This window comes from Cryptomeria japonica, chromosome 4, assembly GCF_030272615.1.
Source record: "Cryptomeria japonica chromosome 4, Sugi_1.0, whole genome shotgun sequence".
Taxonomy (NCBI): domain Eukaryota; kingdom Viridiplantae; phylum Streptophyta; class Pinopsida; order Cupressales; family Cupressaceae; genus Cryptomeria; species Cryptomeria japonica.
The window spans coordinates 455,001,889-455,026,237 of NC_081408.1; the positions used below are offsets into that span (position 1 = coordinate 455,001,889).

At 34.4% G+C, this 24,349-nt stretch overlaps 1 protein-coding gene across 3 annotated transcripts; it reads left to right on the forward strand.

Annotated features, from left to right (window-relative positions):
• Window positions 1-2,109: 2,109 nt before the first annotated feature.
• Window positions 2,110-8,664, forward strand: LOC131077378 (small ribosomal subunit protein eS24z). 3 transcript variants are annotated; one of them, XM_058014866.2, is made up of 6 exons: window positions 2,110-2,265; window positions 2,391-2,500; window positions 2,607-2,648; window positions 2,806-2,976; window positions 8,259-8,345; window positions 8,439-8,664. In XM_058014866.2, exons 2-6 carry the CDS (start codon window positions 2,426-2,428, stop codon window positions 8,472-8,474), a joined length of 411 nt encoding a protein of 136 aa, XP_057870849.1. In that variant the 5' UTR covers window positions 2,110-2,265; window positions 2,391-2,425; the 3' UTR covers window positions 8,475-8,664. The 3 variants fall into 3 exon arrangements, with proteins under 3 accessions (XP_057870849.1, XP_057870850.1, XP_057870852.1); XM_058014867.2 differs by having other exon boundaries at window positions 2,111-2,265; window positions 2,417-2,500; XM_058014869.2 differs by having other exon boundaries at window positions 2,119-2,265; window positions 2,399-2,500.
• Window positions 8,665-24,349: the final 15,685 nt, after the last annotated feature.

The following is a 24,349-nucleotide window of genomic DNA, read 5'->3' on the forward strand; positions in this document are numbered from 1 at the left end:
AAATAGGAAAAATCGAAACATTTATTGATTCCAAGTCAATAATGACTTTGTATTTGTTCATGGTTATAATAACACTGATTCACTCCGAACTTTGAAAGAAAATTTAGATGAACCTTATGAATTTGTATGCAATGCACCCTTTTAGGAACTTTAGCCATGCTTTGCATATTTAATGTTGAACTACATACTATTTTGGTTTAGGGTACGTGCATTCATCAAAGCATAATGGTAGGGAAATTTTTGTCACATATTCTTGTTAGTGAACAAGGGCTATACATAATTCTAGTCACATGGGTAACCCCTAGAACGTGGCTTATAAGGCTATGGTCATTCAAGCTCGAGGTTCCGTCAATTTACTAACTGTAGCAATTCACCCAGGAAAAGATAAAAAATAGTTAATGGAAAGGTAAACATGAAAATAAATTACCTTTAATAGATGCTGCAAGGATGTCGAATCCTTCCCCTAAAATTTTATGAGGGTAAGTAGTGGGGGCTTTCCTTAACATAAATGTGGTACTTGCCAAAAACTCACAAAACCCTGTGAGTAGAATGCTCTAATACTGGACAACAAATTGCAAATGAACATGATAGTCTGCTAAGCCTTGTTCTTGGTAAGGATTTTTCGACATGCACTTAAAAGTTGTCATTTTGCTATATGTTAATTCCTTTGTTGCCTTCCACACAAATCAAATCCAGGCAGAGGGTTCAAAGCTAGAAATGAATGCCTTTTCAAAACCCTATAGTATTTGCAGGATACACAATGTTGGGTAGATGATGATGAGGAAAATTAGGTAGCGTTTGCAAGAAAAACATACAAAACCCTAACACAACAGATAAATGAGATGAACCAAAACAGATATTCGTACAACTGTTAGAGCGATTTTTGTGAGAAGCGTATCACTACGACAACAGATGAAATTAAAAAAACAACGGTTAAAAAATGGTGTGAAACTTTTTCAACATCCGTTTTTGGCGTGAGACATGATGCACTCTGGTGGGGGTTTCTCACATAGAATAGCCTATTGGCTAAAGATGAAACATCTAACTGAAATAAAAAAAAATAAATTAATTATACATATAAAAACAATAAAATATAAAATTGAGGAAAAAAATTCTTTTAGAGCTATTTTTCACAATAATAAGGGTAAGGGTAAGGTCTCATGGGAGATTTGGAATCTATTTTTATGGAAGAAGAGGTCTCACGAAAAAAATAATTACGTTAGGGAATTATTTGGAAGCTTTTACTGAAAATAGTAGCCCCTACATTTTAGGACTGCACATTTTAGCTAGTGAAATTGGGGTGGAGCTAGAAACTGCCCCACTAGGGGAAGAGCACCAGTTACTCGCCCATCTTCCAATTACCATTCACTCCTTGCTCACCCACCCCCATAATTACTAACTTTAAAGAAACCAAAAAAATGATAACTAAAAGTTTATTAATAAATTTCCCATGTATTAATAGCCGATCACTTTTTAGCTTTTTTGCTTCATAATTGGTCTATTTGTGCATGACTATTGGAGCATTTGTGCACGACTATTGGGTCATTTGTGCATAAGTATTGGCAATTTTAAGTGCACAATTATTGGGGCATCTTTAAGTAGGTATCAGATGACACTTTGAAATGTTTACTTTTTTACCCTTGCGTACATAACAGATCTTACAACGTGCGTGCGTTGTTACTACCCATAAGCCAAAACAATAGCTATTAGCAGTTAAGTTGCATACAAAGACAACAAAACAAAATTGTAGAAATTCGATATACTGTTTAGCTACAGGTGTGTGAAGTTAACTATAACGACTATTGGTATGCTTCCCCTAGCTTAGAAATCTCATATGCTACTTGGTAATTATTAGATTTTGATCATAAAAGAAGTAAAAAGAAAATGATGTTTATTTATTAATTTTATATTCAAAACATTCTTCATACCAGCTTTCTAAATTTCAGAACTTAAATTTTTAAAATATATTGCACTACTAAATCTATGTGACCAATGACTTAAAAATATTCCTTAAAAATGTAAACAACACCCACTAAATTTTTTAGGAAGCCTTCTCCATAGAACCTTTACCCTAAGACTGTTTGGCTAATAATGAGGGGGAAATAAAAAAGGGGAAAAAATTAAACTAATAACACAAAACAAAACACACCTGGTTTAGGGTTTCTTCCTTTTAAGAGTTTAGAGGTGTCAAAATTCGACAGAAAGATAAAAAACCGAACTTGAGAGCTCCGAGTCTGAGGTTTAAGAATCAACATACAGACCGAGGTAAATTAGTCTAGATTTATTGTTATTTTTAATTAATGCATATTGTGATTTTCCATTTACATTGTTTACATTGATTGGTGGACAAACCTAGTATTTGGCCTTAGGGTTTTATCGTCTGCATTAAGATTTTTAGGTCTCTTTTGCTGATTAGCAATCAATAATGGCGGACGGCAAAGCTGTTACAGTCAGGACAAGGAAGTTTATGACTAACAGGCTTCTCGCAAGGAAGCAGTTTGTAAGTCTTTACTTTTCAGAAAATCACGTCATGATTATTGCTCTCGGATCCCTTAGGTGTATGAAAAAGGCATTTCATCCCTCATTTCAATTGTTTTCAATGGCAGGTAATCGACGTGCTGCACCCTGGCAGACCCAATGTATCTAAGGTAGGGTAATATTTTTAATTTTACATGAAATGGATTTGTTCTGTTTGTTGTATTTGGGTTTGTGAATTTATCTGATGAGTGCGTAATTTTAATGAGTAATCAAGGTATCTAGGATTGTGTATTTGGCGTTGAATACCTATTTTTTTGTGTATTGAAGGTTGAGCTCAAGGATAAACTTGCAAAGTTGTATGAAGTGAGAGATCCGCAAACTATATTTGTGTTTGGGTTCAGGACCCAATTTGGAGGTGGCAAATCGACTGGATTTGGCCTGATTTACGACAGCCTCGAGAGTGCCAAGAAATATGAGCCAAAGTACAGGCTTATCAGGGTAAGTCGCTTCTCTTTTCTAAATTTTAACCGTCAGCTATTATGAATCCTTTAAATTGTAGAGAGATGATATCACTTGGACTGAAAATATAACATGTTACGGGATTCATGAAAACTACGTGAAAAAATAAAGTTCATTACAATTTTTTGTTTTTAAAAACTGTACCTTTTTTTTTTGGTTTTTAATGTAAAAGTCGGTTCTTGTGGGCTTTACACGTTTTTATTATTGTTATTGTATGATAGTCTCAGAACCTAACCATATAATTGTTTCAAGTAATTTATAGGCTTGGAATATTCAGAAGTCTTTTCCCTTCTAGTTTCATTGTCTTAACTTATCTTCTGTTCTCAAGCAATTGGATTCAACTCAAGATCCTAGAGAACGAATTTAAGTTTCTTTGTCTTTTCTAGTTAGTGGTGCTAACTTGAGTCATAAACATATCTATTGTTTATTTTCAAATTTATCTGTTAACAAGATTGGAGAACCAGGTGTCTCCCCAAAATTCATATTCGTTGAACAATCTTTCCAGCTTTAGGGTTCCAGCATTCCCCGTATATCATAATTTGAGATTAGAGAATCACTTTAATGGATTCCTGGCCAGGTTCCAGAACATGCGAGTTTTGGCAGTGCATGGAATAGATGGATGTTGATGCCATCATCGGAACTATGCTTTAGCTGTCTTTTCTAATTGTTGTGCATAAATAAATAATTGAAATGAAAACTGAGTTTTTTATTTTTTAATCATTTTTTACTTTTTCTAATAATATTTTTTATTTAATTATGTAATTATTAAATAATGATATCTATCATGACATTAGAGCTTAACTGATTGACATAGCAGTAGTATTTTTAATTTTTATGGTGATTTTGTTTATCATATGCCGTGCAGTGTTCTGAACTGAATTCCTATTTAAAATATTTTTTTTTTGTATGCAATTATGTATATTTTTGTATACTTTATTATATTTTTTGTATGGATGAACTCAAGATGAACCTGACCTCAAGTTTTGTGGCTGAATCTGCAAACTGAACCCATGAACCCAAGTTCAACCCTGAACCTGAACTGGCTATTAGATAAAAATTAATGATCAAATGTAACAATGGGTTAATCTTCATTTAAAACAAAAATCTATCACTCCTTGTTGGGCATGGCCTATTTGTTTTGTGATTGCATGGTACATGGATGATAATTAGCACACTTATTTTTTTTGGAATTTTGTTGTGGATTATGAACTGTGCTTTTCAAAGACTTGTTACCAGCCAAGTTACCAGGTTCTCTGATTTTGAGTTCTGTGTGCGATCTGGGAACATTTGGGTTCAGGTTCTAACCAGGGAGTGCTTGAGAACATGAAGGGAGTGACCTGGATGCCTCGGGTTCCCTCTGGGTATATGCCTGCATACCCACAGGGAACCTGGAGTGTCAGGGGTGCTCTCGAACGTACCCACATGCTCCCACTCACTTACCCACAGGGAACCTGGGTGTCCAGGGCACTCCCATACGTATTCATGTGCTCCCACCTGCATGCTTGCAAGGAATTCCGGGGTGTCCAGGGCGCTTGCAGACATACCCATGTGCTCCCGTGGGCATAATGTGCAAACAAACCCTCCACTCTTATGCCCAATTTTGCCCATATGAAACTTTTTTTCTTTTTCATAACACATTCTTCAGCCATTTTACTATTTATCTTTATCACTACCATATTGGCATTTGGCATTAATCAATGATGAAGTATTATACTATCAAATGTACCTATAATTCTGTTTCTTTTAAATTTTTTTGTATAAAATATAGCTGTACCCAAGGAAAAATTGCTGTACTAGCGTACTCGTATCTTGTACCCTAAGTCACTTCAAATTTGAGTTCGGCAAGCATAGAAATCGGATGAAGTTCGGTGAGGGTGAAAAATTCGGAAAAAAAATGATATTAAATTCGCCTTATATAAATTTTTTATATATAAGTAATATATCCAATAAACTATTAAATTAGTATAACTGTTATTTTTTAAAGAGAAAGATGTTAAATTTAAATTTATTATAATTAAATATTACTTTTTATAAAAATTAACAAAAATAATATAATATTTAAACTTTTATTGACATCTAAGTCAATATTTAAATTAAAAATTAAAGTTTTGACTGCCAAAATAAACATAAAGGAAAAAGTATTTTTAAATGAAAATAAAAACCTAAATGAAAATAAAAACGATGTTCACACAAGACTAGCTGCATCGCTGGGTTACGCAAAACTTGCAGAGCGTTAGGTTCTTCGCGTCGGACTTGCAGGGCATTGGGCATCAGGCATCACCTCTCTTCGAATTTGCAGGCATTGTTTGGTCGCGTTGGACATGCACGGCGTCACTTCTGTTCGCGCCTGTAGCTTCACGGGAAGTCTGTGAATAGATTCCAGCAAACCCGTGAAGGAAGCTCGCGATTTTTAAATACGTTTTTGATTAAAATACCCTTACCCATTTATCGTACGAATTTAAGGCGAACTTAACTGAATTTTTTGGGTTTTTAAAAAATTTGTTGAATTTTGAACCTCATGGATGAAATTCGCCGAATGCGGTGACATAGCTTGTACCCATGATCAGTCCTGTATCAAAACTGGCAATTTCGGTTACCACCTTTCGTGTTTTTCTTGGCTTGGCTTTTACTTCTATAAAATGTAATAAAAGATAACAAAGGACTGCCAGAGGTGCACCAGTGAGGCTTATTCGCCAGTTATCCAAGCACCTTCACTGGAGGATCTGCACAACATGTTTATAGAGAAAAATACTCACATAGTAGCTGGGAATAATGAGTACAATGGCGGTCAATAGTGTACAGCCTGTTTCAAACATTACTAATGCCCTTTATTTTTGGCTAAATTATAGTGAATAAAAAAATTAGGGGTTGCACCTAGAGATGCTTATTCTCCTTTCATCCAAATGCCTTCACCAAAGGAATCTTCTCAACATGTTTATAGAGAAACAAACTTGAATAATGGCTGAGAATACAATGGTGGTGTATGTTGCAGCCTGGCTCATCTGTCACTAATGCCCTTTATTTTTAGCAAAATTATAGTGAATAAAAAAACTGTCAACGGTATTGGCAATCAATGCTACTGTCACAGACGAAGTGAAAATATGTTAACTCCCTCCTTTCCGGTGCCTTCTTTATATGCGGAGCATGCCTTGCAGAATCAGCCACCATGCATGATGGTAAACTGTTCTGGTACCATATTGAAAAATGGTAGATTCTGAAGATGAGACAAAAATGTAATATTATTATTATTGCTCAGCAAAGGAAAACTGTCTTTTTAATGACTTTCTTGAGCCTGAGAATTTTGAGTCATGAGGTTGAATGACATAGGAGAGGCTCTAAACCAGGAGCTTCATCATCAGGACCTGCAGCCCTCTAGTATAGCACTAGTCATTGGCTATGTTTGTTTTTTGGAACTCTGTAAATGGTTTATAGGTTGACTTTTTACAAACGATATTGTAATTGAAATTTTGGGAACTGTAACCATTTAGTTATTATTTATGCACTGAGGTATTCTTTGTGCAATGCAATGTAATCAATGATATGAATAGAAACAACAATATCCCATTTTCTACAATTCATGTGTTAAACTCTCTATTTAATTTGCTCTCATGTCTCTGTACAATGGAAATGCCCTTAAAATTATTAAAAAAGTAGTTTCTCTTTTATACATTTTTTAATGTTTTTTAAAATCTTATTTTTTTTTTCTGATTTTTCTGATTTTTTTTTTAAAAGGAAATCTTATACTTGTAGTTTTGCTGATTTTTAAAAAATGGTTTTTGCTTCTATGGAATTTACAAGTACAAATAGGTTGTTTCTGCATTGAGTTTTTCGTTGATGTTTATTGTAAGACCCAGTATGTGGATGAAATTAACAAAAGGCTGCAAGCTTGAAAGAAAAAGATATTATTGACTTTTTTCATAGATAAGGGATTCTTAAGGTTCACTTACTCTACAACCTTTTGCATATCAGATTCTGTTACTTTCAAGCTTTAAGCAATATGTGGTGTCAAACGCATGATATAGACTGAAATACAATTCGAAACAGTTCCAAGATTGATAGGAGGAATCTGTATGCTGAAAAAGTAGATCAAAACTTATCTGTCTTAATTTACTTCTTCTGAAGATATTTACAGGGAAATTCCTATCTGGAGTGCTTGTAGAATGGTACACTGAATTTTGCAAGAAGCTTTTTTGAACTTCTTGTCATAGACTTATAGTCAGCATAGGAAATTGTACCAAGTATTTTTCTTATTACAGCATTTTTGAGTATGAGATTTGCTCATTTAAAATAATTTGTTACCAGTGCATTGTTTTTTTTGCCCAAGTAAGTATTCTGTTGTTTGATCCAATTTAATATAATTGAAAGTAATTCTATCCTTTTTTGGCTGCTGCTGATTTGTAGAAGGGGTAAATATTCCTGCATCTGAATTTTGGTTGGTGCTGTCTTCTCCTTATCTATTTTGGTAAAAAGAACACAAATCATGTAAAACTTCTTTTGCGTAAAATCTATTTTTTTGGATTAATGAAAGGCTGGAGAGTGGGTCCTGGCCTACATACGCTTTTCCAACAAAGTGTGTTTTGAATGTTCCAAGTCTAGGAAATGAAAACTATGGTTATGTCTTTGATGTCTTTTGTTATGACAGTTCAAACTATATGAATATTGGAGATTAATTCTAGGTCATGCTTTCGTGATCTAGATTTATCTACAAATTGTCTTGGTGAGTGTAACATTATCCATGCAGTGTTTCATTCAGATGGAGATTCTAAAAGATGGTGTAAGGGCGACTTCTGTTTTTAGTATTTACTTTGTTCTAGAATTTTTTTAGTGGATTTTCCAGTGCTTAAGCTTCTTTAGATCGTTTCATGCCATTTTACGTGTACCATGCCCATATTTCTGTAGAAGCTTACTAATGATACTAGCTACCCTAGTTTCTGGTTATAGTGGACCTGATTCTTGGTGTCACATTTCCAGAGTTTGAAGCATCCTGCCCAATTCTTAGGTGCAAAATATATTTGAAATAGCTATTTGAGTTCAGGTGACCGTGGATCAACATTGTTTGGCAATCTGTCCATGTGCTCTGCGTTCTGTGTGCATTTTGTGTTGGAGGCACCCAATTACTCACTGTAAAATTTATCTAAATTGTTGGACAACTTGAATGCCAAAAGATTGTTTTAAGAGTTTAACAAGTACTTCTATTTGTTTCCTCTGTTAGAACTGTTTTATTTTAGCTTGACGATTGCTATGGTGCATGAATCTTGTAGAATGGACTTGCTACTAAGGTGGAGAAGTCTAGGAAGCAATTGAAAGAAAGGAAGAACAGATCTAAGAAGATCCGTGGAGTCAAGAAGGTAACTCTGTCCAACATGTCAAATTAAGTTGCTTCTTTGTTTTCTGATAGAAAGTGTCCGTATTTATTGCATTACCTGGTTGTGTATGTGCAGACCAAGGCAGGAGATGCAGCAAAGAAGAAGAAGTAATGCAGCAGCTAGCAATATTAGGAGAATTTTGATACATTTATTCAGCCTTTGGGATATGAAGGCTCACGATTCAAAACTTGTTGAGCGGGTTGTGAAGAATTGAAATGTTGAGGTTAAACATACTAATTGTTATTGTATTGCAATGTAGGAGGGATTTTCTATGTGAAATACATTTTCTTTTTTTAGTTGACCCTTTAGTTTTGAATGAATGTTGGGGCAGCTTGGCCTGAGATCTTAAGTTGTTTCTCAATTTTTATTTGCTGCGATTTCTGTTTCCATGCATCTAGATGATTTGCATGTTAAGATGATTTTGGAAAGACATTGTGTGGGTATATATTGATTTTTTAGTTGCTAAGTTGACTTTCAAGGTGCCTATAATGTGCAATTGTTTTTTGAAGGCATTCTCTGGTTACTGTGCACGCTGGAAAATAATTTATGAAATTAGACATGGTTCTTATTTTAGAGGAATACGTACAATATTATTTGCATTTGTATTGCTGTTTGTCTTAGATATTTCCAGTCTCACAATTTGTGCTGTCGGTATGTCTTATGAATCTCATCCCTATGATTGGGAGCAGCCATCAAAGTTTTCAGGTCTTAGCTGTTCAGTGCTCAAGACTGGACAATAGTATTACTGTCAGATGAAAACTACATGTTCCACAATAAATATGCAGGTCCAAATCAGCCCAACCAGTGCATCTTCGTATGGCCATACTTGTCTCAATTTTCAGAAAAAACTTTGCTTACAAAAATATGAAGTCAAACTTTTTCTAGTCTTTCCAGTGAATTTCAACTGATTTTGAGTGCAAATTCCAACTGACTCATTCAATTGATCCATGGAGGTATAATGCTAAAAAAGATGATGGATTGACAAGGTAAGACATTCAAGTGTAATGATTGTTCAATGTTTACAGACTTTCCCAGCCAATTATGTTCTTGAAGGCCTACAACGTACACATCCAATGAAGATTGTTCAAACTCTACCAGATAGCCATGTTCTTGCCGAGGAGACACTCATATAGCAGTAAGTTTATTTTGCAACATTTATATATTGTTTTAGACACGTATATTAAGCAACGCCCTTATCATTCTTTGACAAGCACTTGTCTAATATGCACATTGGGAAATCATGCAAAGTTTTGTGCGCCTTCTATGTTTAAAGGCAGTCGTAGAAATGAGAGGTTTCTTTATCTTTATTTAGAGTAGCAAATTGACCAAAGGAGGAATATGGAGAGTAATTATCATCAAAGGCACATTTTCTTCCCAATTATATGGAGGAATCAGCAATGGATTTCTTTCTCAAAGCTGAAGTCTGAAACATAAATTCTTGAATTTAATGCTTGTGTAGGACTTACAATTTCTCAACATTAAGATCGAATGTAAACATCAGCTGGTTATCAAGTGCGATTATTTAAGTGAAATTGATATCCTATGCTACAATGCAAATGATTTGTAATCATCTCCATTGCTTTTCAAATCGCCATGTGATCATTAGAATATATTTGAAGTCTTAAAATATGTGTTTTATGTATTAGACATTATTTAAGAATGCAGGTTTGGTATTAATGGTAGCTCAGCTAGTTTCTGGGAAAAAATGGCATCATATTTGCATGGTTTTTAATTGTTAGTTCCGAACATTATTTCTCTATGCACTAGTGTTGGGCCAAATCAAATATGCTCTAGAAAACTCCTATGGTCACATGAAATTCATTTCAAATTGGTTATAAATGATCTGTAGAACCATATTTTATGATTGAAACCGGTAGAGTGACAAGTTCCCAGGGACTTTCTTGATTGAGAATCTACTCAAACTGCCCACCTTTTATGGTAGTGTGAAGGAAACCCAACTCCAAGTTGTTTTACGATAGGTGATGCGTCAGTCCTTTTGGTGTATCTCGAAGTATTTTGGTATCAGTTATCTCTCATTCTAGTTGAGTGCCCCTGGGTAAACTGTTACGGTTCCTTTTCATTCACTGTCCTTAATTCAATTTACCAATATTGGATGTATCATGTAAAATACTAGATTTAAATGTTCCTTTTTTGGTATTTTACCATTAGGATTTTTTCTTCTGTAGTTTTTCATTAAAAATAATTCTGTACTTAGTATCCCATTCAGTTTTAGTGATTGTCAACTCGATGATGCAAGAATACTAGGCACAAAGCAACCGGTTTCTTTATGTGAATTTTAAAGCTTTGTAATTTTGAAATGATAACTTGCACAGCCATTAGTGATGAGAAGAAAGCTGCTGGTCCAAAGGTGTCTACATTGCTTGTTTTTTCAAGTAATATATAATTCTGCATTGCTTGTTTTGTCAAGTAATATATGACCAGAGGATAATTTTTGCTATAATTATAGTTGAGCATAGAACAACTATCTCTTGAAATGGATTAGTAACACTGTACTATGAGTAAATATGTTCTGGTACAATATTTTGCCTGACGTTGGGGCAGCTTTTTTCAATTGTCACGTTCATATCGAATTTTGATATTGAACTGTTTTTCTGTTCTTCTGTTCTTCTGACTCTAATTTATATATCTGTTTAAACATGCACATTTTCCCTTGATGTCGACTTGAAATTGTGAGAGTTAATTTGCAACGCATTTTATCATTGTGAATTGACACCTCTATTTGAAGCTTCGGTACTTAACTTTATACCCACGAAGTATTTTGTCAGTTTAATGCTTGGCTTCTCACTTAACATGCCTCCAGGCATCCTTCATTTTGAAACTGAGCTCTGCTTGCTTTGTATTCGTGGAACTATTTATCAGTTGGAAGCCTTATATGCTAAATTTATAATCATCAAGTATTAATCAGTTTGGTATCTTTTTGATACTCGAGTTATCATTTAACAATGCATAAGATGTATTGTAACAATAGCCGTTGAAGCAGTTGACATGTCTGCTCCCGCTTTGCCGAGTTCAAATCCTGTTTCGCCTTTTGCTACGGTGGTTGGTGTTGGTTCCCTGCAGATTGCTCCCTCTGCAGCTGTGGTTGGTGTTGGTTCCCAGCTGACTGTTCCCTCTGTGGCTGTGGTTTCTGCTCCTGCTTTTTTGGGGCTTGCTTTGCCTGGGGTGACCCTTTCAGAAGGGGCTCAGTCTGGGCCTGCTTTACCTGGGGCGACCCTTTCAGATGGGGCTAGGTCGGGGGCTGTCGCTTCTTAAATTTGATTAATGTAATTAATTAAATTTTTACTATCTTAAGTGTAATTAAATAAAATAATTATGTGTTATTTAATTAACTAGCATTCTTCTCCTCTTAGCTAATTAAATTTATTAATTACACTATAATCCTATTTGATTAATTAGCGGACAACTTAAAACCCACTCAATTAATTAATTTTTCTTTTATTATTTTTTTAATCAATTAATTCTTCTTTTTTCAATTTTTTAATTAGTTAATTCAATTAATTAATGAATCCCTTTTCAATCCTTTTAATTAGTTAATTCAATTAATTAAGTCACCCCTTTTACACCCATTTATTTGAATTTTATTAATTCAAATATTCCCTTTTGATCACATCTCTTAACTTCTAACCATCTAATTCAATACACCCATATAACTTAACCCTTAGCCTTACCCTTGGGTTCTAACCAACCCTATTCTCCCAAACTAACCTTATCCTATCCCTTCTAACCTCCCCTCACATGTGTGCACATTCCTCCCTATTTTTCTAATTTTGAATTCTTTTCCAATTCGGGTGGCTACTCCCCAAATGGACATTGGGGAAACATGCAACTCCTCCCCTAGACTTGTTCCTCCTTTGGGACACTTTGAGGACAAGTGTGGTTTCTTCCACATGGTTTCCTTTGGAGTGCTACTTGTCTTCTTTGAGTACTAGTGTTGCATTTTCAAACCTCTCATCCTCCCATCATTTCCTATTTAATTCCTCCCATTCTTATGCATTTAATCCACTTTCATTGTTGAAATCACCACCCATCTCACATTTCATTTTTCATCAACCATTATTGCATCGATAATCATATACCAGTTGATAGAGCATACACAACCACGAAAGAGCGGATAGATCATACACAACAATGGAAGCAAAATAGTGGCCGAGTTTGTTAGCCGAATGGTTACGACTTCTTGCTATTATTCCCCCAAATCAAAGATACATAAGCACATGCTAGTTTGATTTTGGATATCTCTAATGGAAGAGAGAGAGCATACTCTCTATGGCAGATGTTATTGATTCAAACTTAAAGCACTTAAAACCTACGAAAACTTTAGACTCTCCATGCCCACAATGCTTTTGCTAGGGCTTATTTATAACAAGTGACCGAAATAAGTAGTAAAAGGGAATCTAACTTAGTATATTGGATAAATTGGTTGTCAAAAAAGGAGGTATATCAGCCATAAACCATCGGCATTGAATCTAACTTAGTATGTTGGATAAATCGGTTGTCAAAAAAGGAGGTATATCAGCCATAAACCACCGACATTGATTGCCCTTGTACAAATATTCCCTTTCATTCAGAAGTCCTTTAGTCACTATAGGCATGGTATTCATCATTACTTGCTAATGATGAGCTCAAGGCTGGTGAAGGTAGTGGTGGTGTAACTTTTCCATGATCAAATACTTGTTCCCAGTTTAATGGTTTCCATTTGGTAAGAATCTGAAATTTATGCCATATGTTCGTCTTGGAGATTATTGTCATATATTAATTGTGGGGAAAAGAATGATTCCCATTTTAGTCTTGTCTTAACAATAATTCTTCTGACAATCTCCCTTCTAACTTTTGACAATCTCCCTTCTACGTGAATATTTAGGATCTGTATTTACTTGGTCTGGTCCAGCATAAGTAAAGATATCTAATATTTCATTGGCAGAACAACTAACCAACCATGTGAAAAAGGGATATTGGTATCCTGTTTTAATTCTTAAAAATTGAGAATTCACCATAATTTTCATTGGTTATAACTCATAAATACACCCTAAATGTGATAGTGTGTCTATTGCATAGAGTTCCTGATCTAGATATTTCTTGTTAGTACCTTTTAACAACATGATTCTTTGGATGTTTTGATTTATTGTCCGGAAATAGACATCAAATTCCTTATTGATCAAGAATCTTGGATTAGAAGAAGGATTAGCTAGATTCTGTATGTATGCTTCAAGTACTTTCCTACTGAGATAAATATCGACAACATTTTCTTTCCCTAGGATATGTTGAGCTTCATAGTTGAATTGATTGAAATATTCTTGCCATCTAACATATTTCCCTCAACCATCCTTTTTACCATGGTCCTTTTCTTTGAATGTCAGGAATTTGGTGCAATCAGTTCTAAATATGAATTTCTGTAAGTGCATTAGTTTCAGGGCAAATTCCTTCAGATTCTTAATGATGAGAAAACACCACTAGCATATTTTGTGGTAAATTCTTTTCCATCCTTAACAAAACAAAGGTGTCCACCCCATGCATATTCTGAAGCATCTATATACAAAATAAAGTCTTTAGTTGTCAGAACATGTAATATAGGTAGATTCTGAATCTTTTGATGTATCTTCTTAACTGCTTCGTCATGGCTTGGTCCCCATTGCGGTTTCTTCTTCGTGAGAAGTTGTGACACCTGGATAGAAATTATTTATATAATTTAACATTCCTGAAAATCCTTGCAACTCCTTAGTATTAAGAGGAGGTTGAAATTTAAGTATCTTATCTTTACTATGAAGTTGAACCTCAAGTTTTTCTAGCATTAACAATCATTCCTAAAATTTATAAGAGTCTGAGCACCATTGAATTTTTGAGGGGGATAAGACAATCCCTGAATTTAAAGCTAGCCTATAGAAGATTTCTAAATGAGACTTATGCTCATCAAAGTCTTTACTAAAAATAAGAATATCATCTATATATACACACAAGAAATCTTCATAGCGACAATTTTTTATCCATTTCTTATTGGAAATAAGGAGCATTCATTAAAACATTTTTTTATCCATTCTTTATTGGAAACAAGGAGCATTCATTAAACCAAAAGGCATCACTGTCCATTCATAATGTCCAAAAGGGCAATTGAATGCAGTCTTATATTGGTCTTCTTTCTTCACTCTGATCTGGTAGAAACTTGACTTGCAATCAAATTGAGAGAAAACCTTTGCATTAGCAACCTTTTCTAATAAATAGGTCTTATCTGGAATTGGATAAGAGAAGGGAATTGTGATTGCATTTGATGGCCTATAATTTATAACCATTCTTTTCTTTTTCCTTCTTTTTTCAGATTCTTTGCAAATCATAAATGCATTACAGTTAAAAACAGATCGAGAATGCACAATATACTTCCCTCTTTTGAGTTCTTCGATTGCTTCTTGCATATATGGATAATCATGAATTGGAATTGGCATCTTTTTATCACTTTTGATCTTAGAATCAGGTTTTAGTTTGATCTCCATCTCCGACATCTCCTTGTCCTAGAACTTCTGAGGATCTTTTGAGCAGACATCTTTAATAATGGTAGCTTTTCATTCTGGTAGAGGTTCAACTGTTTGGATCTTGCTTATGGTTGGATATTTTTCAGATGCATATACAAGTCTTGGAGTACTCATCTTTTCACCATTCAAAGTAAACATGATACTCTTCTTGGTGCAACCATAAGGTGTATACCTGTCAATGAAATTTCCTCCTAATAGCACATCTACAAGTATCTGTTTCATGACAAAGAAGTCACATTTGAATTTCTTTCCTCCCAATTCTACTACTTGTTGATGACTATACTTGTCATAGCTAAATTCATTCCCTTGAACATCACAACCAGTGTATGCTGTTTTCTGAGTCTTCCTAATTGTTGAGAACTTGTTCTTTACAAAAGGATAGAGATGCTCCAATATCAATCTGAGCATCATACTGTTTGCCAATTAATATCACATATGTATTGAGAAATTTTTTCCTATAAGGAGATGTACTAAATATTGTGGCTTGGGTTATGGTAGGACAGACATAACCATTCGAACATTTGCAAGATCTTCTATAAATGGAGGGAATTGTTCATTTTCATCTTCATATTCTTCTTGGATGCGAGAAATAAATTGATTATGGTTTAGACCAGAGTACAATGTATTAGGGACATCTAATTCTTCAATAATCATAGATGGACAAAATTGAATATCACAGTCAAACATTCTGAGACATGGCTGTTCTTGAGAGAATTGAGAAATAGCTCGTAAAATAGGATCTTCAGGTATAGATTTTCTTATTGAATTTCCTTTCTCTTCTTTTTGCTATTAAAGGAGTAAATACTAATGGTTTTATACACACTTGAGAATCTCTTCTTCGAAAGGGTTGAATTCTTGAAATTCTCTTTAGAGGTCTTGATATTGTAGGGTTGACTGTTGGAATGGTGGTTGGTAAGTCATGACAGGAGGACTTGGTTGTTGTTGCTGAAAAGGTAAATTATATTTGTTGTTGCACCCTCTTCCTTGATATCCCCTTCTTTTTCCTCGTCTTGTCTGGTTCATTAATAGAGGGGAATTCATCAGGCTCTTCATCTTCTAGTTGCTTTTTAGTTTCTTGTAGTGTAGTAGCAAGGTCGTCTAAAGCAGCTTCATCTTCTTCATCTACTTCTTCGATTTCTTCAATAACAGGTTCATAGATAATCATGCCTGTCAATTGTCAAGTCTGTCTAGATTAACAAAGAACTCTGTTTCACGTATTTCCTTAATCTTACAATTGCTACTCGAAATAAGTCAACTACAAAAGTAAAATATGGTTCATTAAATTGTTGGGGAGTGTTTAGTTCTTTATATGGACTAAACATGTTTGGTAAATTCAAACATGCTTATGTCCAACATCCTCTACAGTATGACAAACACAAACAATCCTGCTATTCTAATAAATTTGCCTTATGCTAGAACATTGAATGGAGCAGTCTAGTTATAAAGAGGACATATTAATACTATTGATATTCCAACAAGATGGAAAATTGATTGGATGCAACATGTAGCTCCTAAATTGCTAGAAGCTACCAAGTCTGTTTACAATGTGTCTCAGAACCACATAAGCATACTGCCTAGATCTTTGTCAACCAAGAGTAGTTGCAACCCTTTTGAGGAAACATTTCAAAGTGCTAGATCATCTTTCAGTGCATCTTCTAGTAGAAAGTAGGCTCAATTATTTGGGGAACTAGAAGATGATGTCCCCCTCAACAAGGGACCAAATCCTTTAAGGGGAATTTCAGAACCCATGACACCATGAAATAAAGGAAAACAAAAGGTGAATCATCCTTTCTGTCACATGGTTTATAGATTGCCTAGAGCTAGAACACTTGAATGGTATAAAGAGCAAGAAACATCCTATTATAAAAATGGAAGATGGCCACCCATTAGAGGTAATTTCAAGACAGAACATGGTACTGGTTTTCTCTTTTAGTATGCTTACCAACCAAGTACTTCAGAAGAAAAAGAACCATCTAATGAATTCAAACCTTGAAATACTTCTTCGATTTCTTCAATAACGAGTTCATAGATATTATCTTGCAGATAAAGATCTTCTTCTTCATCTACAACATCCCAACATGCTGCTCCTGAAGGATTAGAATATACTGCTTTGTTTTTACAAGAACAGTATGGTGCTTTGTGCCCTGGTTTGTTATAGATATAACATATAATCTTTTGGTTATGTGGTCGAGGATGAGAGCGTTTGCACAAATATTTGTTCTTAGGTGCATACAAATTTCTTTTTCTGAAAGTTCTTTTCTGGAAATGGACTTTTCCCTTCCTACGTTGCTTATGGATTTTGTGCTGTGATTTTGTTAAAAAGTTACATCCATAGGAATCAATAAAAGTAGGGGCAATCCTTTGTGCTTCATGTTTTGTAAACTTTTGTTGATATTTACAATCGTCTACAAATTTCAATGTCTAATCTCTAGCAAATGGGATCAAATTGGTAATAGGACAATCTTGTAGATTAAGATTGCGTAAATCAAGATATCCCATTACTCTATCTGGATTGTGTGGCAATCCTTCAAGATATTTTGTTTTTGCCATTTCAATTTGCTTTTCATCCCTTAATTGATATAGAGTTGTCTGAAATCGTTTGAGTATTCTGTAAAGTCTTTCAAATCACAACATTTCGTATGTAGAATGTTTTTTATAATTCTTTCTTTTTTGTTGACAGCTTCAAGAAAAAAATCATCAACCATTCATCCATTAGGCACTTAAGAGGATCAAGATGTTCTTGCCTATGGGTAGTTGGCCCTGTTTGAGGATCAACAACTACTTGGGTTAAGACCTTTTGATAGACTTTTGCATATTTTTCTGCATTAGATTTGTTGGTCCACCAATCTCTAACAATACCCCACAAATAATTGGTAGCAAATTTACTAATTGCTTGATCAGTTCTTGAAAGAGTTCCTATTATCATAAATGTGTTGGTCCAAGCTTCTATTTTTTGGCAAGGATTTTCATCTTGGTTTATGTCTAAATGCCAAGGTTGTATGTTGCAACTTGTCCTCCTCCTCATCAATCTATCAATAGATTTTTTGGCTCCTTTTTCTTGAATTTGTAAGAGATTTGGAATTACCAGAGCAATTTTTTCTAGTTTTTTCTCTTGATTTATCAACCAATCTAAAGAGTCTGTTAAATCTTTCAAAGAATGATCTATGTCATCAAATCTACTGATCATTGTTTCATTTTTGACCTTAGAATGTTGTACATGAGTAATTACGGTCTGCATATCACACCTGACTTAGGGAAATCATTTAGAATCTGATCAGACTGTAACTTTAATTGTTCTAGAGATGTTTTTGTATTTTTCAAACTTTCATGGTTATCCACAACAATGTTTCCTATTTTCTGTACATTATTATGTAATATTGTCATTGAATTCTTTAGAGCTAAAATATCTATACAAAAATAATCTACATTTTGCTGCAAGTGTTCACAAAACCTTGAAATGTAATTTCTATGCTTGAATTCATTAGATGGCTCATTTTCTTTTGAAGTACTTGGTTGGAAGGCATACTGAAAGAGAAACAATACCACGTTCTGTCTTGAAATTACCTCCAATGGGTGGCCATCTTCCATTTTTATAATAGGACACTTCTTGCTCTTTATACCATTCAAGTGTTCTAGCTCTAGGCAATATATAAACCATGTGTCAGAAAGGATGATTCACCTTTTGTTTTCCTTTATTTCGTGCTGTCAGAGGTTCTAAAATTCCCCTTAAAGGATCTGGTCCCTTGTTGAGGGGGACACCATCATCTTCTAATTCCACAAATAATTGAGCCTTCTTTCTACTAGAAGACGCATTGGAAGATGATCTAGCACTTTGAAATGTTTCCTCAAAAGGGTTGTAGCTACTCTTGGTTGACAAAGATCTTGGCAGTATGCTTATGTGGTTTTGAGACACATTATGAATAGACTTAGTAGCTTCTAGTAGTTTAGGAGCTACATGTTGCATACAATCAGGTTTCCATCTCGCTGGAATATCAATAGTATTGATATGTCCTCTTTGTAATTGGACTTATCCATTCAATGTTCTAGCATAAGGCAATTTTTCTAGAATAGCAGGATTGTTTATGTTTGTCATATTGTAGAGGATTTGGAGCTGGACAGAAGCATATTTGAATTTACCAAACATGTTTAGTCCATATAAAAAACCAAATACTTCCCAACAATTTAATCAACCATATTTTACTTCTGTACTTGACTTATCTCGAGTAGGAACTGTAAGATTAGGAAAATAGGTGAAACAAACATAGTTCTTTGTTAACCTAGATGGACTTGACAATTGACATGCATGATTGTAATCTACTTGCCTTCGATCAAAAAGTGCTAAGTATGTTATAGGCCTAATATTTTCAGGAACTAATGACCCAACAACAACTTGAATGACACCAAAATGAACAAAATTTACATCTTTATGTTGTCTAATATATTCTATTTCTTCAATTGGAAAAATAGACATCTTGGTTTGGAATGTTTGTTGGGGGTCATATTCTAATGTTAGCTCATCAATTTTCAAGCGAGGCACAACAACATTCTTGAATGTAGACCTGGAAATAAAATTCCTTAAAGGATTTGGGTTCAAAGCATTCTTCTTATAGACTAATTCTCTTTTTAACTGAGGGGGTTTATAGATGGTTACTTGTCAATCAATTGTATTTTCTGAAGTATCAATTTCTAGAATATCTTCTTCGATCATCAAGTCTCTAGCTGTTTGTTGGATAGGTGGAATATCAAATAATCCTTCCATGCTTGCTTCATTGACATGTTCAATGCCATCTTGGGTAGCAAATCTCTGGAACTCAACCATTTTTTTAAGAGTGAGAAGTTAGGACAATCTAGAGACACTTACACGGGTTTTATGATAGAGATAAGTGGACTTGCAGAGTCACAAATGAACCAAGAAAATAGGGTAAATAGAGAAGATAATTCTCAATCTCAACACCCAAAGTGAAAGCCTACAAAGATGAACTCTTCGTACTCTAGATAACTTCTCAAATTCTCTTTACCTGAAATGGATTGATTTGCAAAACTAATGACAATGAACGAGGCTCTGATACTAGTGGATAGATCGTACACATCAACAAAAGAGTGGATAGATCATACACAACGACAAAAGAGTGGATAGATCATACATAGTGACAAATACACAACAACGAAAGAGTGGATAGATCATACACAATGAAGGAAGCAAAACAACGACAGAGGCTGTTGGTTGAATGGCTACGACTTCTTGGTATTATTCCCCAAAATCAAAGATACATAAGCACATTCTAGTTTGATTTCTGATATCTCTAATGGAAGAGAGAGAGAGAGAGAGAGAGAGAGAGCATACTCTCTATAGCTAATGCTATTGACTTAGACTTAAAGCACTTAGAACCTATGAAAACTGTAGACTCGCGATGCCCACAATGCTTCTGTTAGGGCTTATTTATAGTAGATGAGTGATCATAATAAGTAGTAAAAGGGAATCTGACTTAATATACAGGGTAAACCGGTAATAAAAAAATGAGGTATATTGACCATAAACCACCGACATTGACTGTCCTTGTACAAATATTCCCTTTCATAAAAAATCCTTTAGTCACTAATGACATTTTATTCATCATTACTTGTTGATGATGAGTTGGACGCTGGTGAAGGTAGTGGTGCTGTCACTTCTCCATCATCAAAAACCTATTTCTAGTTTAATGGTTTCCATTTGGAAAGAATTTGAAATTTATGCCGTATGTTCCAGTCTTGGAGATTATTGTCATATATATTTTTTTGGTTGGTAATAATATTTATTTTATTGCATTAAAGTATTAAAAAAAGATAGTACATTATGCCAAAAAATCCTTCAGACACACCTTCCCAGTGAAAAACCGTAATGTCTAAAGCAACAAAATCACCCCCAAAAACCTCGACAGTAACAACATATAGATAAGCTCAAGTAACAGTTTGAAAATATACATCCCATAACATACAAACAAAAAATAGGGCTAAGACCGTTAAACAAATATACAAAAAACTATGCATATGACTATCTCATCTTTGCTAGACCAACCACCTAACTATCCTCATTTTCTTCTTTGAACCCGACAAGAGTCTTCATTGCTTCCTCCATGTGAGATCGAGGTCTCAGCTCTCGACCTAGCTCCACTTGAGCCATTATATGCGCCGTGTTCAGCACATCAAATCCACAAAGGTTTTGAACGCCTCCCATCCACGCCATGCCATAGCCCTACACCGTGCTTTCTGCTCATCTTCTTGTCCACAAACAAAGGGTAGGATCCTCGCAGGTTCTGCCATTCTGTAATGTCCCCATTCGAGATTTGCCTTTATTTAGTCCTGAGACAACAATTTAAATTTAGTGTGAGAGTTGAAATACATTTACGAATACAATTTTATCAGTTATGAGGATATTTTATTATAATATTTGATTTAAAATTCTAAGAATTAGTTCGAGAGATAAGACTTATCTTGATAACTTTTTTTGATCTGTATAATTGAGTAAAAATTCCTCAATGTTATACACTGCTGCTGCTTAGATGAATCTTTAGATTAAAGTCATAATAATATAGATTCTTCACGTCTTAGGCTATAATTCTTCGTTTCATGTATCTTCTATTTCTCAGAGACATGCTCTTTCTAGAGTAGATACTCTTTTAAGAGAAATGTCTCTCTATTAATTGTTTGTGAGTTCTAATAATAAGTATAACCTTAACACTTCCACATATTGAATCGCTGCTCCTTAAAGAAGTCAATAGTAGGGAGTCGCTTCTAACAATACCAAGTTCTATCATCGAATAACGAACCGCTTCTATTATTTAAACCAATCGATTGCATATTTCAAAGTTGCAAGCTTCAATCCTTTTAAAATCTTTCCAAAGGTCAAACACTTATCATTTTGATTTGTAAGAAGCATTCGATCTGATCTGGTAAATTGGTAGTCCTATATGACTCCCATGAATTATAATTAATACAATAATCTACAATATGAATATCGTTGTCTCTGATAAGATTGTATAAGTTTTCCACTGTGGTTCTCTGCTTGGTAATCTCCCCCCCTTCCTTCCATGGTTGAAAATACCTTCTTATATCTTGATAGTGAATATGATGGGTTGCGTCTCCAAAAGATATGACTAGTGCCTATTTATTAATGCTTAGTCTTGTATGCTAATCACACCTTCCCATATTATAATTGGATAACTAATTAAGTAATAGTCCATTGGTATTAAGCGTCTTCATATCAATGATGTCTCATCGACTAGTCTCTCACATTCGCCATCTGTAACTTAATAACAATTCTAATCTGATCCATGGGGATACATGACATTCCATTGTCTCATTTGGTTGGGAATATTGGCTTGATGTCATCTTCCCTAATATGCTTATCTTAGTCCTATAAGTCTGTTGCTTGTAATTACGTTACTCCAAAGATACGTCGAGTTGGATTATTTTCTGAATAACAAAGAGAACACATCATTCTATCAACAATATAGTCGCCAATTTAATACAATACCGAGTCGGTTGGTCCATTCCTTATTTTGATTGTATGAATTTGTTCTTTGTAATCATAAACAACACACCAATGTAAATAATGAAATTCAAGCTACGCGATGGTTACTTCAGAAGCCTCGAGAAACACCATGCTTAAATCATGACTACCGAATATCCCACATGATGCTTAGCATACACAGATGAATCGGTTCACCCATTAGTATGATAATCTCTTGTCCTTATTACTAATCACACTCATATAATTGTGATCTCATGAGTATGGATCACATCCCTTTTTTGTAGATGACTAGTCGGTGATTAGACATCAACATTGACAAATCACAACTTCATAATCACTTATACCTTAATCGCAATCAAATACAAATATGATTAGTAATTGAGGTCTTACTACTTAAATCGTGTCTCTATGAATTATACAGATTGGTCTTGTAGACACCTAAAATTGTCATGTCTATTTAAAAATTTAAGCCCGATTCTTCTATTAATTAAATAAATCTTTATTTATTTAATTAATTCATTTATCCTCTTCTAGCCTTATTCCTCATTTAAATAAATACTTTTATTTATTTAAATTATCCTTTTCCTAAATTAAATAAATATCTCATTTATTTAATTGATCCCACTTCCTCTATTAATTAAATGAATCTTTATTTATTTAATTAATTCATTATCCTTTTCTACCCATGACACATGTCATTCATCTCTTAATTCTTACACTACCTACCCTCTCATTATTTTCTTATTTTCTCTACCTACCCTCTAATCCTAGCTGACCATTTATCTTTTATACCTCTCAATCTTATCCCTCCATTTCTTATAGTGTCTTCTATATAAGAAGATGCTTCCTTCATTATCAACCCTAATTCAACTACTAGCACTCTCAAGCATTCTAGCATTCGAACTTTCATATGCGATCTAGCTATCAACCACATTTCTATTCTTTGTTAAGCTCTTGTACACAAATAAAATCTGAGAGCTAATATATCAAGCAAGATCAATGGAGATAGGAAGAATGGAGATCCAAACCCTATTGGACATGTGATGGTATAATCTTTGTGATTTCATTTAATTTACATTGTCTTAGGCAATTTTCATATGTTATGGTGGATCTTTGTTGTTGTTAGGCTAGGGTTTTGTGGTTTCTCCATTTTTACCATAAACATTTTGGCACACACCTGGTGGGACTCTTGTCCCTTTTGCATTTAACATCTTTTGTTGTAGATTTTGTGTTTTTGAAGTTGCAGATTTGACATTTTCGACAACATTTCAATATTTTCGTGTCTGCGCATATGAGAACCACGTTTTTGATTTTTGGCCGCATCTGTGACCTCTATAATTGCTTCTGTGTTCAACATTATTTTACTTTTTCGTAGATTGCAGGGTCGCGTTTGTGTTCCTGAATCGCATCTATGAATCTTTTGACCGCATCTGTGTTCTAGGACCGCATCTGTGTTACCTAGGCGCGTCTGCAGTGGTTTTAGCCGAGTCTGTGATCTATAACCGTGTTTGCGTTAATTTAAATCGCGTCTGTGTTTCAGTTTTTTTTGTTGTAAATTTTGGTTTTATTTCAAATTTCAAGGTTTTATTTCATCATTTATATTTTAGATCTGGTTTATTTCGAGCTAACATCTTGTGATCTAGCTAACAAAATTTGTGCAACTTGTCCTTGAAGCAACACGCTTTGTCGAAGGCCCCCTTTTCACAAAGTCTTTTGGATCTAAAATTTACCTAACTTGTGTGCTTGCAGGAGGGGTATTATTGGAAAACTACTAACAAATCTTTGTTGCAAAATTTTGGCAAGGTTTTTTAATCTTTATTGTGTGCCTTGTTTTCATAGATTATCAAACACTTCAATTGGTGCACTAAAATTGAACCATTGTCTTTTGTGTCTTGAGCAATAGGCTCTTTTTGTTTAATCGCTAGAGAGCCTGT

Bases quoted from the DNA above. Each gene is read 5' to 3' on its own strand.
- LOC131077378 (XM_058014866.2), top strand. From the start codon at position 2,426: ATGGCGGACGGCAAAGCTGTTACAGTCAGGACAAGGAAGTTTATGACT. The intron at 2,501-2,606 runs GTAAGTCTTTAC...TTTCAATGGCAG, and splicing joins TTCTCGCAAGGAAGCAGTTT to GTAATCGACGTGCTGCACCC. The intron at 2,649-2,805 runs GTAGGGTAATAT...TGTGTATTGAAG, and splicing joins GCAGACCCAATGTATCTAAG to GTTGAGCTCAAGGATAAACT.